Genomic DNA, 16,592 nt, shown 5'->3' on the forward strand with positions numbered 1-16,592 from the left:
TAAAATCGCAAAATGCCCTTCACTCCATTGTTGGAGAATCAATCACAACACACATTAGGCATATTTTTATGCAAATTTTCTCGGACAAGTATGGAAGGACCAACATGTTTTATCCTGGTTTTTCAAGAAAATCATTTTCATCAGTCCAAGACCTCAGTCCCATTCCCAGATAAATATTGAAGACGAATATTTTAGTAGTATTTGTGCTGATGCCCTTCACAAATCCTGTGATCGCATGCCCCCTGTTTCTTGTCCTGTTTCTTGTTCGAAAATCAGCGATCACTAAATATTTAGTAAGTTTCGCTGTCTTGGAGGGAATAGCTGCCCAGAAGAAGACTAGCTTCATCTTTCTCAAGGTGAAAGTCAACGCCTTTGGTTTAATCCATGCAGTGTTATCTTCCCTCTGCCTGTTTGAAAGTTTTGACCTTTACTTTGTTTTACTTTTATATCATTCATTACTCATTCAGTTCTGGTTCTCTGGAAGCTTCACTTGTGAGACAAAGTGAGAAATGAATGACTCGTATGTGAATTCTTTAAATTCTTTTGTGCAGCTCTCTGGATAGAATAAGATACTGCAAGAGAAGAACGTCAGAACCTGAGCTTTTGGATTCCTTAGTTTCATGATTTAACAATCATCCATGATTGTTCTCTTCATTACTTTGATTGTCCTTTTCACACCTGCTTAGTGAAAATTTTGGACTCGATTTTCTGGGTCCCATGGAAAATCCAGAGTGATTTTCGCAAACAGGGGATCAGAGGGCCTGGCTACCGTCCGATCGTCGGGAACTCAGGGGATATCCGACGGCTGTATGCAGAAACTCAGTCCGAGCCAATCCCTTTTCACCATGATATCCTAAAACGGGTGCTGCCATTTTACCATAAGTGGTCAACCATGTATGGGAAAACCTTCCTCTACTGGTTCGGGTCAAAGCCCCGACTGGCAATAACCGACCCGGATATGGTTAAGGAAGTGTTGATGAGTAAGAGTGGAGACTTTTGTAAGTTGCCCTATAATCCTCAGTCTAAGCTTCTTTTTGGACAAGGACTTGTGGGCTTGGAAGGTGATCAATGGGCACTTCATAGGAGGATCATCAATCAAGCATTTAACCTGGAGCTTATCAAGGTGACTATTGCTCTGCTTTTTGTTATTATTAAGATGTTTTTAATGTATTTATGATGACATGATGATGCAACACTTTACTTTGCATTTGAGCACTGAGTATTTTTTATGTGTGTCGCCAGGATAAATCTCCATAAGAGAGTATATCATAGTTTAGTATGTTCTTTAAGGTTTTCTTTTTCCTTTTTCAAGCTTCTTCTTGCCTTTGTATCAACGAAAAAAAGCTATGTTAACTTGCTTGGAATACAAAAACCAATGTCATCAACTATTTCTTGCGTGACAATTTTTGCAGGGGTGGGTGCCAGATATTGCAGCAAGTGTTCAAAGGACGCTAGAGAAGTGGGAGGAGATAGGGGGAGGAAGAGAAGAATTCGAGATAGATGTGCACAAAGAGATGCACAATGTTTCTGCAGAGGTTATATCGAGGACTGCATTTGGCAGCAGCTATGAAGAAGGCAAGCGTATTTTCAACTTACAAGAACAACAAATGCATCTTTTCTCCCAAGCAATCAGGAGTGTCTATATTCCCGGATTTAGGTAACCATGTTGGCTCTTCTTTTGTTCATTAGAACAAAGGCAGCTTTTAAAGAAAATATACAGAATTTAACTGGATTGCTTCAGTTTAAACTATCATGCTAATGGCTGATAATTAGGCTCACCAACACAGGCTTTATCCATATGAAGCTCATACATACCCCTTGAAGCTTCATACAAATTTAAGACACATGTATTAAACGCGACGCAACACTTCCAATTACAATTAACATTTCAAATATTGTCATTGTTATGTCACGATGTCCAACACTTTTGGTTTAAAGTACCATACTCTTAAGTTATGTCAGAATGGATAATTCAAGTCTGTCCTTTATATTTTGAGTACCAAATTTTGATCCATTTTTGAATAAACAAAAGAAAGTGTTGGTGATATTCATTTATACTACCTCTAGTCCTTAATATAAGACCTCGTTTGGTACACAGCAGAGGGGGGGAGAGAGAGAGAGAGAACTCGTGTGTATTATTATCTAACTGAATTTGGATGATTACAATTAAGGGAGATTTATAACTAATCCCTTTGCTTTCAGTTAGTTAGACAGCTGGCAAAACAAATAGGACACATTATTACTATTTTCAACTGACTCGTATCAATTATGACTTTAAATATAAGATTCCAATCTACTTTGTTTCTCATATTTATCTATTTTTTTTCAAGGTAGTCCTTGTAATAATGATAGTTCCAGCTAATACACTTAGTTAGCAAGGATATTTTAGGACAAACAATACCTATTTATTACAAATAACTAACTTAACTAGTTTTCTTAATTTGCTCAAATTAGTTAACTAGCTCTTATATTAAGGATTGGAGGTGGTAATTTTCAGTCAGTGTAAGAGCTACCTTTTGTTGAATTTGGTTCTGTTACTTGTTCTATAAAATTTTAACTGTACTGGAGATGTTTTACCTTCTTGACTTGCAAATTGAGTTCTTGCCATTTCTGTTTGAACTTTTAACAAAAGTACAGATATCTGCCAACTAAGAAGAACAGAGACAGGATGAGACTAGAAAAGGAAACTCGCGAATCAATTCAGAAGCTGATTGAAGCTAAGGCCAAACAAAGAGGAAATCCAAGAAATCTGTTAAGTTCACTGATGCATACATACAAGAATGAGGCTGGTGAAGAAGAGAGACTGACAATAGAAGAAATCATTGATGAATGTAAAACCTTCTACTTTGCTGGAAAGGATACTACTGCTAGTTTGATGACTTGGGCACTTCTTCTCCTTGCTAAACATCAAGAATGGCAAAGTAAGGCACGAGAAGAAATTCTTCATGTTGTCGGGCAAAGCCAGTTTCCACCTGCAGACAAATTAAATGACCTTAAGATTGTAAGCTCAAAAATTCATTTTCTAAGATCTACTTTTGGTTAGAATGCTGCTCTGAATTCGTATAAGGTTTAGAATGCAGATTGTTGTACACGGTTATTTGTCAAAATATCTAAATAATCACTGATATATATGTATATTTATAGCTTCATTGAGTAATCTGCAGAAATTCAGAAAATTAGCCATGTTAAGGGGAAAAGGAAAAAATAACAGCAAATGAATTTCAATCATACAATTGTGATCAATCAATGTTATAGCTGCAAAAGTGGTGCTGTAGTAAAATTCTCTTAGATTGTATAAATAAATGAACAACTATTGAGTTCTTAGGTCTGCTACTAAAATCCCATTTTGCTGCTATAAATATGACTTCATTTGGCTTACTCAAGATGCTTTTTGTATGTCTGAAAGTTCAACATTGTTTCTACCACCTCTGAAAGCATGAACATGGAACAAAATTAAACTTGTAAGTATTAAAATCATATTTAGGGGACAAAAGTGGTTGTACTTACGATTAATTCATCATTAATCAGTGTGATTGAAACAAATATCTGTATTGATCAACATTGACCATTGTTTGTTGACATTTCGCAACAGGTTGGGATGATAATTAATGAAACACTTAGGTTGTACCCTCCTGGTGTGATGTTAATGAGACAAACATCTAAAGGGTTATGGTAGGTAATCTTAGTGTTCCTGCCAAGACTCAACTCCACTTGGTATTGGCTGCAATCCACCATGACAGAGAGGTTTGGGGAGAAGATTGCCATGAGTTCAATCCGGACAGGTTTAGTGAACCTCGAAGACATATAGCCGCGTTCTTTCCTTTTGGACTCGGCCCTCGAACTTGCGTAGGTCAAAATTTAGCAATGGTTGAGGCAAAGATTGCTCTTGCAATGATCATTCGCAATTACAGTTTTGCTGTGTCTCCAACCTATTGCCATTCTCCTATATTGTTCATTACTTTGAAGCCACAACATGGTGCACAAATCCTCTTCACGAGGATTTCATGCTGATATATGTCATGCCCTTGGATTGTTCTCTACCGTGTTTTCTGGTTTGTTTGTATGTGTGAGTCTTTTTTTTTTTTTGGCCATTTGGAAGGAAAGATCGTTTTAGATATTTTTAAAGTCTCTTGTAATTTGGGAAGCTGAACATGTAAATTTGCGGTGAAGCTAATAGTAGTTTTGTGAACTGACGTAGCATCATTTTCATGTGATGTGATGAAGGTTTGGTTGGTTGCCTGGTTGGCATCATTCTCCACAACACTTGACTAGACAGACTGATTTGATCGTTGTACTAGCAAACTGGACATGTTCAAAACATTTGCAAAATTGATTTAGTGAAAAATCAGTCAAAGAAATGATAAAATAAGCTAAAAACATGTAAATAAAAATTGTTTTTTTTATAATAATATAAATTTGTGAAGAATAAAATTTAGAAAAATTCATTATGACACATGAATCACGGTACAATAATAAAATTAGTTTTATGTAATTTAAAATAAGAAATATTTGTGTAACTTAACTCTTATGTGAAAGGGACTGAGTCGTGATAATTAAAGATAAGAAGATTAAGTAAAATAAAATAGATTTCCTTTGAAGTAATGTCTCAAATTTGACTTTAGTGAATAAAACAATTATATTAGGAGAACTTTGTTTGTCATGTAAAAATCAATCAAACTAGCTTAAGAGTCATTTTTGCGCTGAAAATATTTGTAAAGGAGGTATGGATATTTGAAATTTTGTTCAGCTTAACGTTACTCTGTATATTCAAAACGCTGATTATCAATGTTAATTTTTTAATAGTTATGCATATTTAGGATCACTTACAAAAGTCACTTTTAAACCTTACAATTTATCTAATATATTTACCTTGTACGCTATAAAATCAGTTAAAATAAGCTAAGACAAACACTTAAATTTGAATTAACTGATAATATTGACAATGTTAAATATCTTAATTTTTATGTTTGTATTAAATTTGATTAGAAGGAGATGATCTTTTGTTTCCAATATTATGATAAAACTAATATTTGCGAGAAGTGGAAGAAAAGATACTGTGGATGGTTTCAAAAAGCAAAGGACTTCTTTTTTCTTTTTCTTTTCTTTTTTTTTGGTGAAGAAAAGCAAAGGACTTCTGACAAGTGGATAACGCAAGTGGGGATCTTTTTGCCTTTATTATATTCCCTTCTCTCTTTTTTTAAAAAAACAAAAACCTGAAATGCAACGGGCAAAACAAGAAAAGAAAAGAAAAAGAAACGATGGATTGATCACTTGATCCAACAATTCCTTAATATAAGGCGAGCCACTGAAAGTCAACGCCGTTGGTGGTGGGGCCCACCACTTTTTGATTCTTTTGTTGCTTGTTGCGTTTCCCCCTCCTGTCTCTCCGCGTGTTCACCTCATTCACCGCGCCACCATCGGCGTAGCTTTTGCTATCTTGCGCCCCACTCTCTTTTCGTTCCTCTGCGCTCCGTCTCATCTTATCACCATGCGCCCTCATCTTTCCCTTGTTTATATTTACCTTTCAAGCCTCAAGCTACGTGCTTGATGCTTCTCAGCTGTCGCCAATAACCTCATATTAAAACTTTTCTAATAATGGAAGATCATAAATCTAATCTTAATCAAATTATTTTTAATTTTCTTGAATAACCCAACAATCACATTAGGTGAAAAGATTGGACTTTAATTTTACAATTAAATTTTGACTTTATTGTGGGCCAAGGGTTAGACCAAAACAATACTCATTTCCACCTAATCATTGACATTTTAAGTTTTGATATGAAGTACTGTATCATATTTCATATTTTTAATATAAGGCCTAACCAATTAATTTAAAAAGATGGGAGAAACTAAAAAAAATACTTTAAAATATTTATATTTATCATTTTTTAAATAACTTGCTTAATTTATAAATTGATATATAATATAATGATACATATAAGTATTTAAAAAAAATCATGTAATATATATTATGATTAAGTAATTTTTAACTTTTTAAATATTTTTAAATTAGTTAACCGAGACTTGAATTAAATATCAAAGGTAATAATTTAATTCATTGCTTGGTTGCCTACCTTTCCTCGTGATTTCAGCCATTTGGTGTTGATTTTTAGAACGGGAAAGGAAAAAAATACCCAGGAGAGGCTCACAGTAGCAACCGTAGGCGAGCCACACTGGATCTCCACTCTTCAAAGCCAGGAAGAAAATTGGTGGGCGGGGTGCGCAGGACAAAGTGCAGGAAACTCCACGCTCTTGTGTGCGCGTGTGAGAGTCACTTTTTTTCTTTTTTTGTCAGAGTCAGCGTCCGTCGCTCATTCCCACACATCAAATTAACGCGCACACGCCCCCACCCCACAGCTCGTGAGCTCACAGCGCATCACAACTCAAATTGACAAACAACCCAATTTGTTTTCTTCACTTTCTTCTATCTCACTCACACCGATCCCATCATCATCATCAACACAACACCACTGTTTTTATTTTACTTTTTCCCCACCTGAATCTCGGTTCTCTCTCAAGAAACAACCATGGAAGGCCTTCCCAAAGGTTACCGTCCCAACGTTGGAGTCTGTCTGATCAACTCCGATTTCCAGGTTTCCTCTCTGTCTCTGCCGTTTCTTGCTTAAGCTATAGAACTAGCGACTTTAAATGCACTTTTTTTTTGTTAACTGTTTGCCACATAAATGTACTGGGTTTTTGTTGCTATTGCCATTCGTTGGTTTGGGATCACTGTTATGTCCCCCCCCCCTTTGTTTTCTCATTTTTATATCCTCTGCTAAATTGAAAAGTTTTAACCGGCAAGTTAATAAATAAAAAAGCTTCAAATTTTATCTCTGAGTTCTTTCAGTTTCTCATGTTGATTTATTTCTTCTAAGTAATTTGGTGATTTGATCAGTAACTGAAACAAACACTAGCTCCGTAATTTCAGTGCTAGATTTGGGAAATTGGTATGATATGTTACTATTTTTTTCCCTTCCCTTTCTCGTGATTGCTTACATGAAAATTGCCAGGAAATTTACGAGCCGTTGTTTTTCTAAATTTTTTTTTGTCCCAGATTGAAAAATCTTCTGCTGATTTCACTTTAAATCTGGCCAGAATGAACTAACTACAGCTTATAATGGATGTTCTACTGATCTACTTTTTGTTTTCATTGTTTGAGATACAATGTTTCCAATCTTTTAAGCAAACTGATAATTTGAACATGAGATACCATATCTGTCGTTTAGAATTTATATTAATGTATCCAATTTAATTTGAAGAATATGAATCCTATTCTTTCATTGTTCATCCTGTTTTATGAGTAGCTCTGTATAACCCTGGTTTTCTTTTTGGCTCAGGTTTTTGTGGCTTCCAAATTGAATGTACCTGGAGCATGGCAAATGCCTCAGGTGAGATTTTTTCCCCCCTCCTTTACGGTGAATTCAAATGAGTCATAACCTGTAGCCAAAACATAGAATTAGAGAAGTGAAGGTATTACATAGTTCATAATTTGTTTGTGGGGGATATTGGTTGGATCTTATTGCATAAGATGTAATATGGATTTTCCTGTTGATTTAATGGACAACTCATTCTGGCCAAAAGAAAAAAAAAGGGATAATTCATTACTATTTAGCATCAATGATAGAAAACGCTCTTTTCATTATATACTGGGGTCTATTTTGACCTTCCAAGATTGGACAACCTCACTTCTGGCAGGCTTAATATACAGCATTGCACTTGATGTGTTTCTTTTGTTCGAATATCAGACAGACTCTTTGCCATATTTTGGTAATCTTTTGTTACTAGTTCAAAATTTTCAGCTAAAATTTATTCTTTTCCTCTGTGATCTTGAATATCAGGGTGGGATTGAGGATGGTGAAGAACCAAAATCTGCTGCCATTAGAGAACTTCGAGAAGAAACAGGAATAGTATCTGCTGAAATAATTGCTGAGGTTTGTGCTAATCTGGCTCTTATCAGTCGGTTTTGGTTTGCTTTAGTATATTCTGCAAACAACAATGATTGTGCATGCTTACATCTAAGAGTAATACAGACAAGCACCATTTCACAAAATCCTGATATTTATGGAAATTCCTATACAATTCACAATTAAAAATTAAAAAATAAAAAAGATGAAGAGAAACAATATCAGATAAGAAATAAATGGAAACAACCTGCCTGACTGTGATTGAGGAAAAGCAAATATACTTTATATAAAAACGGTGGATTCTATTGGAAACTCTTGCCATCATTTTCTGATAATCAAGTGGAGGTTGATAAGAGATTGTGCTTTGCAGGTTCCAAGATGGTTGACTTATGACTTCCCTCCTCATGTGAAGGCCAAAGTTAATCGTCTGTGGGGAGGTGACTGGCATGGGCAGGCACAAAAATGGTGTGTTTTTTATTCTTTTTTTTGGGGGGGGGGGGTGGGGTGGGGGAGACCCATAATACTTGACAATCCATAGAGATTCTTACTTTTGAATCTGTTAATTCCGTGGATAAAATTTTACCTATTCATGTGATGATGATCATATATGGGACCTTAAAGCTATGCAGTGTAGTTGATGGCCTTCCCCTTGGTGAACCCTGAAGTCACAATCCTTGCTGCCATTGGATATCTTGCTTCTTGGTTGATATCTTCAAATTAAAGGAGGTTTAGTATAAGTAAATAACTTAGCATTCATATATGGGTTTACGTATCAGTAGTGCTATTAAAATGGGTCTAGCCAATATTCCCTGCTCAGCTCATCCCTGTAATACACATCTGATTAGTGAGTGTATATGAATTGATGCATGCCTGATGTGAAGTTGTTGAACTGTGGAACAGCCTGTGAGCTAACTTTTCTCATTAGAACCAGGCATAATATGCCCATAAGCCTCAACAAATATACATCAAGGCTTGCAGCTCTACCCTAGGGTGCTTTTGGATCTTTAGTATGTAGTTAATTTGGGTTTCAGAATACTGAGCTCATTCAGTATTCTCTTCTAAGGTTGATTCCCATATTCTCTGAGAGGGCTTTTGTAGGAATACGCATAAGTTGACTTTTATTTATCAATTTTGTCTTCTATGTTAATTGCATGCATGATCTACCCGCAACCCCACGTCATTTACAGAAGTTGAGGTAAATAATGAATTAATGACTCTAACAGTGGAACATAACCTTTTTATTCGTATGGCTATATAAGATTCACTGTTTACTTTGATTAGAAATGTTTGATCACATGTTTGAATGAGGTTGTCTAAAATATTTGCTTGACTTGGTTGGATGTCTAAGTATGTTTAGTCTATTCAGTCAAAGTTAAAATAAGAATGTTTACTAATCAACGATGTGATTGATCGTTCTTATGTGGAGAGGGAATTTGTGGAGTTTCAGTCTTACGGTGAAATTTCGTTGTGGTTTAATTTGCATTAATAATATAATTTAATGATAAATACAAGATGTATCTATGAAATTTATGTGACATTATGCCTTCCTGAAGGATAAACATCAGGGTTTGTCATGCTTACCAAGTCCGGTTTCCCCAGCATACTACTCAGCTGTTGTAAAACAAAATAAGCTCTTCTTTGAATATACTTTTAACTATGCCTGTATTTTGCATGGCCAAAACAAAAAACTAAGCCTATATTTTCATATTGATGTTTAAACTGTAAGTAAAGACTCTGCCATTATTTTATTTAGCTGGTATTTCTTGCTCATGTTTGAACTCTATGACCAAATTTACATGGTTACTTTTTCAAAACTGTGCTTTTTATAACCTTGGATTTGAACATTCAATAGGTTCCTTATGCGGTTAACAAAAGATGACAGTGAAATCAATTTGGCAACTGGAGAAGCGGACCCAGAATTTGCTGAATGGAAATGGGCTCACCCTGAAGAAGTTATTGAGCAGGCTAGTTTCAGAATCTTGTTTACAGATAGTGAGTTTAGGCTTAATTAAATACACTTTTAATCCCCTTAGTCTTTCCCAAGTTTCAATTTGACCCTGTTAGTCCATAACCAGATATATTGCCCTCTGATTTTCTGAAATGATTCAATTGTGCTCCTGTCACTTATTCCATCAACAAAAACTTATTATTATCAGACTTAATCGTTTGCCTACTTTCACATTACATGACAGGCAACATTGAGGCATTTTAGAAAACACGAAGGCTAGTCAACATTGCTTGCTTTTGAACTGAAGCGAACATATTGAAACTTTTTTTTTTTTTGGGGGGGGGGGCCAAGGGGGAAAAAGTGTATTGAAGCCTAAATTTGATCATTTTATCTCTGCGAAGAACTGATTGCTATAACTGATTACAGGCAGTGGACTACAAGAGACCAACTTACGAAGAAGTTATAAGAACCTTCATGCCATACTTTCAAGGGAACTCAATGTCAGGCAAATGTAAATCGACAAAGTGGTGAATATATGAGTTTGCATTGTAGTTTTATGCATTTCCTTAACTGATTTCGGCACACGCTGTTCTTTGTAAATGGATAATAGTTGCCAGTTAGAACTTCTCTTTAGGTGGTTGCCTTGTAATAATTAAAATATATGCCCAGAATTACATGGTTTTGTTTCAAAATTTGATGCAACGATGATTGTGAATGTGTATAGAAATGGTCAGTAAAGTAACGGTAATTTAGAATAGGGATAATGTGCAAATTTACTCCGAAAGTATGCAGCTAGGAGCTATGGATGTCTAGAAGTTTTTAAAGTCTCAACGTCTGTCTCGGAAGTTACAAAAACGTAGCAATATTGCCTTGACAGTTAATCCACTCAATTTTGGCTGTTAATTTGACTAGATTGCTTGTGTGGCACACCACATGGGACTCTCCCTTCCTCTCTTCCATGTCACCCTCCACCTCATCATCTCCCTCTCCTACTCTTTTTTCTAGAAAATCTCTCTCTCCCCCATTCAAGTTCTATCCTCTGCTACTTCTGCCCTCTTAATCGAATGAAATATTAGAAGATATTTTATTTTCTCCGCCAACTCCTTCAAACTTCATCTTTGGGACCTAAAGTGTGTGTATGCTATTAATGTACAGAGGAGAGAGAGCAATAAAGAGGAAGAAGACAAAAGATTGGGTAAAATATTTCATTGATCTTAACCTGTAGCCGATGAACTTCTCTGTCAAGGGATGTGAAGATCTATTCAAGTAGCCGACGCGCGTCCGTTTATGGCATCTTCCACCATTTGCCCAGCTCTCACCACTCTCGTTAAGAAGAAAACCAGCACCACCGGAATGGCATTCCCACCAACTCCTCTACTGAAGGATGTGAAGACCCATTCCAATGTTCGACAACGTCCTCCCTAACTATTAGCATAACTCCTCTCATCTTCTGTCTCGATGAAGACTGTTCACTGTAAGCTCCACCTACATAACCAAATTATAAATTAAAAAGAAAAAAGAAAAAGCTTCACTCGCACCAGAAAGTTGACAGCCCAACTAAATTAAAGCCGACATTCTAATCATCCGTCTCTCTCCCTCCCACCTACATAACCAATCTTTTTAAAGACGTTGAGAGCACAGGGTAAAAGTAATTAATGCATGTTATCCAGGAAGGAATCTGTAAGATTTAAAATTACTGCAATAATTTAGGGTTCTCTCCAAAGAAACGCTCCTCACAGGTGAAAAGATCCTAGCTTGCTTTGCATGCACCTGGACAGAGACACGCCGTGACAAACAAAGCTAGAGAGAAGCTTGACTCAAATTGGAAAGGACAAAATGAATTAGTTTTACGTATAAATGGTTAATCACAAAAGTTCTTTTAAGTTGTCAATATTTAACAATCTGTTGTCATTTCTTGCACAGGATCTTGTTATTGCATGCTACTTACTTGTTCTAAAATATTTTGGTGATTAGATTGCTTATATAGAACTGCACAGTAATTCTCTCGAAAATAAAATGATAGTGATAGCGTTGGAAGGAAGAAAACATACAGGGTTATTTGCAGCAACACCAACATCAATGAGGTTGAACTCCTGACCTTGGCGCTTGTCATTTTGGGTGGTGAAATAATGAGCAGGCAGATACTTGGTGCTGCTCAAGTTGAAATGCATCTATATCAGAGAGCAATGCATTCACTCCTGGCTTCTTCGTTTGCTGTCTTATTGTCCAACAACACATGTACATTCATGTCACAGCCCATAGTTGAAACAATTTTAGGTAAACCAGCAACAGATGGAGAGAAGGAGATGAACCTTAAAAGTGGAGAAAACAGTGGGTTGAAGGCGTTTGAGGTCGAAGGTAGGGATGACAACATTGGTCAATGTTTGGTTCAATCTGGTGTTTCCCAAGCTGTTCCTTAATAAGATTACGCAATTACTTCCCGTCGTACTTTGGTACTGCTAGCATTTTCCCCTCCTTCACCCGCATGACATCACTAAACATTTTGCGTGTGTTTATGTGCTTAAAATTTAGGAGATTGTGTGTAATTTAATTTAATTAGAAAAACTAATCATTTAGTCCTTATATTTTTTTTCCTTAATTACAACTCAATCCTTCAAGTATCAGCCATTTAATCGCTTGGTTTTTACATTTTAGAAAATTATATAGTCCTTCATGGATTGAACTATAATCATGTCACAAAGTGCAGAGACTAATTAACAGATTAAATGGTTAAAACTTGAGAGTCTGAATTGTGTCAAGTTAAATTTTAAAAACTGAATCAAATTTATAAAAAGATAATTTAAAGATCAAGGAATTGAGTTGTAATTAAGGCCTCTTGTTTTCATTTGGAACAGTGAGCATTGCAGTCATTAATCCTCCTGTACTTGTTCCTGCTATTACATCAAAATAATCTGCCAATCTTGCGTCTTCTTCATCCAGCTTCTGCACCACATAATACAGACACATATACTTTAAAATAAACAATCTTTATATGCGTCCAAATCTCATGGGCTCAAGTTAAATTCTTTCTAATAGGTGCATGATCTCGTGAGTGGACAAACGTATCAAATGAGTTTCACCACGGAAAAAGCCAAAATTTAGCCATGAGGACATTAAGATTGAAAAGCATACACATACATAGTATTTTCTGTCCTTAATATAAGAGTTAGTTGGGATTGTAGATTTGATCTTAAATATAAAACTTTAATTTACTTTGTCTTCTGTAATTATTTTTTTCCAAATTACTATCTCCGGTCCTATTTATAAGACCTTGTTTGTAAACTATAAACTAGATCTTATAATTAGGACTAGATGTAGCATTTACTTAGCTTATAAGGTGATACATAATCTAATGTTACATAGGGATACTTTAGAGAGATCAAATCACATTGTTTATAATTAGTTAATTTATTTAATTTTCTTAATCTACTTAAATTCATTAAGTAGCTCTTACATCATTTCAAAGGATCATAAATGTATAACACCTAAAAATAATAATACTCCCTCCAATCCTAAATATAGCAATTAGACAAGAAATTTACTTTGGTCATAAATGTAAAAGCTTGTTGCCCTTTGTATTTCAAATCTTTCATAATTGTTTCTCCAAAGGACATATTGTGAGATTTCTATCAAAGGCAGTTCAAATTTATATGATTAAAAAAAGTATTTTACATACATATGTTACAAATAATTAACTTAACTAATATTCTTAATTTAAGTCAATTAGTACCTAGCTCTTATATTAAAAACAAGAGAGATACTACTAAGAAAACACTGAAAACTACAGAGAATATATAGGTTGAATTCCATTCCATATTGTTAAAAACTTGAAGCTGTGATTCGAGGAAGGCAAGGATAATGAGAGCAATGATTCCTCGGACGCCCCCACCATCAATGCTGAGCACTATAACATGTTCTCCTTGCTTTGAGGTTGCCATGAACTTGCTAAAGTGCAGTTCCATGGCTTTTGAGCTACGGACTATTATTCTTGGAGCCTTATATAGAGTTTTTAATTAACAGGTAGCACAATCTTCATAATTGATGTGTGTGCGCGTAAGCTGCTTATTGTTGTCCCATGTGATCAATACCTCTTCGTTAATTAACGTAGTTAATGCTGCTAAAGTAGCTAGTTGTTTTCTTTTATTCATCACCATATATAATTATAACATGAATATTCTCTTAATATTGGTGCTTGTAATATTGCATGGATATGGTATGATACAAGGAAGGTGGATCACTCTGAAAATATGGTAGTCTTTATTACTAACAAAATTAACTCACCTTGATAATGAATTTAATTTAATAAAAAATTGATGTCCCCTGGCTCAATCATTATAACTGTATAATTAGTTAGATTTAAATCATCAACAAATCCAAGGGTAATGGTTGGCATATTAACCTCTCATGAAATGAGAGCATGCCTGAGTTGTTTAGTTATTGAATAGGTTGGATTCAATCTCATTTGCATAACTTTCTCTAGTCTTAACAGAATTCCATAAATAAAAAAAATAGTTAAAATTAGTTAAATACAATAAATATATAAAAATGTATCTTGTTTTTTTTTAAAATTATTATTTATGGAAGAGAGAAGATAATGGGAAGAAAAAAATAAGTACATAGAAATATTAATATAGTGATACTATATGTAATTAATAAAAAAATTGGTTAAAATTTTAGACATTGATCTTTTGAGTGAATCTTGTAAATAAGATCAGAATACTCTCAAAAAAATATTTATACTACTTCCTATCTTTAATATAAGAATTAGTTGAAGATTTAATTTAGTTCTAAATATAAAATCTCAATCTATTTCCTCTCACATATTTATTTATTTATTTTCTAAAATAGTTCATTTGGTGATTACACATATTAATTAAATGTACTTTTTTGACATCGCACATATCAAAAGTACTTCATGAAAAGGTAGTCTCAATGCACATAATTAATAAGGGTATTTTATGAAAAACAATACTCCTCCGGGCCTAAATATAAGACATTTATACTAAAAGTATAAGGGTCTTATATTTAGAACTGGAGGAGTACTTATTTATTACAAATAACTAATGCCACCACGGGAAGCTTATCCTTTTATAATTATTTTTTCTTAAATGAAATATATACAACAGATAACTTATTTTTAGCGGGTGTTTGGATATCCCCAGAAGTGTTTTTTGAAAAACACTTTTACACAAATTGAGACAAATTCCTCCTTATATTTACTTCGTATACCATAAAATTACTTTTAAAATTATAATTTGATTTTCATCCAAATACTTGTTTAAATAACATGAGCTGACAATATAGTCAAGAAGAATAAACTAAATTTCTAATAAGCTTGGTTCACCAAAAAAAAATTTCTAATAAGTTTGTATATTTAAAAAAAAAAAGTCTCTTTGTACCCAACATTGGAAGTAATAAATATACACAACATATCTCTTTATACACTATATATTCTTAATATCTTTAAATTAAGTATTTAACTTTTAATTTTTATATATCAAGGAGTACCTATTATATAAGATGAGAGGAAGTAATAATTACATGTAGTTGGGAATGCGCCTATCACCTTCGAATCATAATCATAATTCCCCTGGACCGCCTAGATTTACAAATCAGGAATCAGATTTTCCAGTGCCTTGGCCTTGGGTTATTAACGGTCTGATTAGTTAAACCGTCAACCGAACTCATCAACAACTTGGTGTGGACTAAAAAACAGTTCATATAATTGATCCGGATTGGACCATAGTTGAGCCGTCATTAAGCTAGAACCCAGAGTTGGACCAGGAACTGAAATGGTTTTCAGAAAACTGGAGGTTTTTTAGCCTGACTGGAAAAGAAAACTAAAAAATTAAAAAAATTGACCCCCTCAAATATCCTAATATATTTTTAGACTATTTATAATTATATAGTATTATTTTATTAGAAATTTCATATATTGTGGTGTTAAAACTATGAGTCGTTAGCATTTTTGTTTTGATATCTGGTTTAGTCTTTAAAACAATGTTTTGATTTGAATGAATTAATAATTTTAAATTTTTAAACATACATAAATTTAAATATATAAGGTTTTAGTCTATTTTCAATGATTTCACTACAATTTTAGATTATTTAAATGTATTTCTAAATTATTTAATATTTTCATATTTTCATATATATTAATTATATATAATATTATTTTGAATTAATTATTGGGCCACCGGTCTGACTGGACGGTCTAGCCGGTCTAACCAATTAAATCGTAACCTTTTTATTTTTCTGGTTCGACTTCCTGCTTTTAAAATATTGGTTGTTACAATCCGACGACAAGTGCCAAATAGAGTAACTCCATGCGTCAACCCCTAAAGGCGTCACATCCCGCCTCATCAATTATTTTTATATCCACAGATTTGACAAGGAATAAATTTAATATCTAAGGGTATTACAGAACATTACATCTGTGGTCTCACTTATACGGAAAAATTTTACACACTATTAATTTTTCTTAAAAAAAGAACTATTCAATTTTATTTTATTTAATATATATATTTTAAACAAACTAACTACTGTCTGCTGTAACAAACGAAGCACAGAATAACACATGCTAAAAATTAAATAAACGACTTTAAATAAATAGGAATAAAAAAAATCTTCCTCACAAAATTTTAAAAGTTCATCGGCTTGGATTCATTGGATCCAATTTTAATAAACCAAAATCTGGAAATTTGCGTTGGAATTCCCATTTTATTCACGCGGCCATCAAA

The 16,592-nt window shown here is 34.1% G+C and overlaps 1 protein-coding gene and 1 pseudogene across 2 annotated transcripts; both read left to right on the forward strand.

The window, feature by feature from the left end:
• Positions 1 to 616: 616 nt before the first annotated feature.
• On the forward strand, positions 617 to 4,214 carry LOC114717018 (cytochrome P450 734A1-like; annotated as a pseudogene).
• Positions 4,215 to 6,396: 2,182 nt separating this feature from the next.
• LOC114717037 (nudix hydrolase 25-like) lies at positions 6,397 to 10,609 on the forward strand. 2 transcript variants are annotated; one of them, XM_028902112.1, is made up of 6 exons: positions 6,397 to 6,593; positions 7,338 to 7,388; positions 7,839 to 7,931; positions 8,275 to 8,369; positions 9,757 to 9,896; positions 10,279 to 10,609. In XM_028902112.1, exons 1-6 carry the CDS (start codon positions 6,528 to 6,530, stop codon positions 10,365 to 10,367), a joined length of 534 nt encoding a protein of 177 aa, XP_028757945.1. In that variant the 5' UTR covers positions 6,397 to 6,527; the 3' UTR covers positions 10,368 to 10,609. The 2 variants fall into 2 exon arrangements, with proteins under 2 accessions (XP_028757945.1, XP_028757952.1); XM_028902119.1 differs by having other exon boundaries at positions 6,408 to 6,593; positions 9,757 to 9,868.
• Positions 10,610 to 16,592: the final 5,983 nt, after the last annotated feature.

Source organism: Neltuma alba, unplaced genomic scaffold, assembly GCF_004799145.2.
Source record: "Neltuma alba isolate B1F8T4 unplaced genomic scaffold, ASM479914v2 tig00002102_pilon, whole genome shotgun sequence".
NCBI lineage: Eukaryota > Viridiplantae > Streptophyta > Magnoliopsida > Fabales > Fabaceae > Neltuma > Neltuma alba.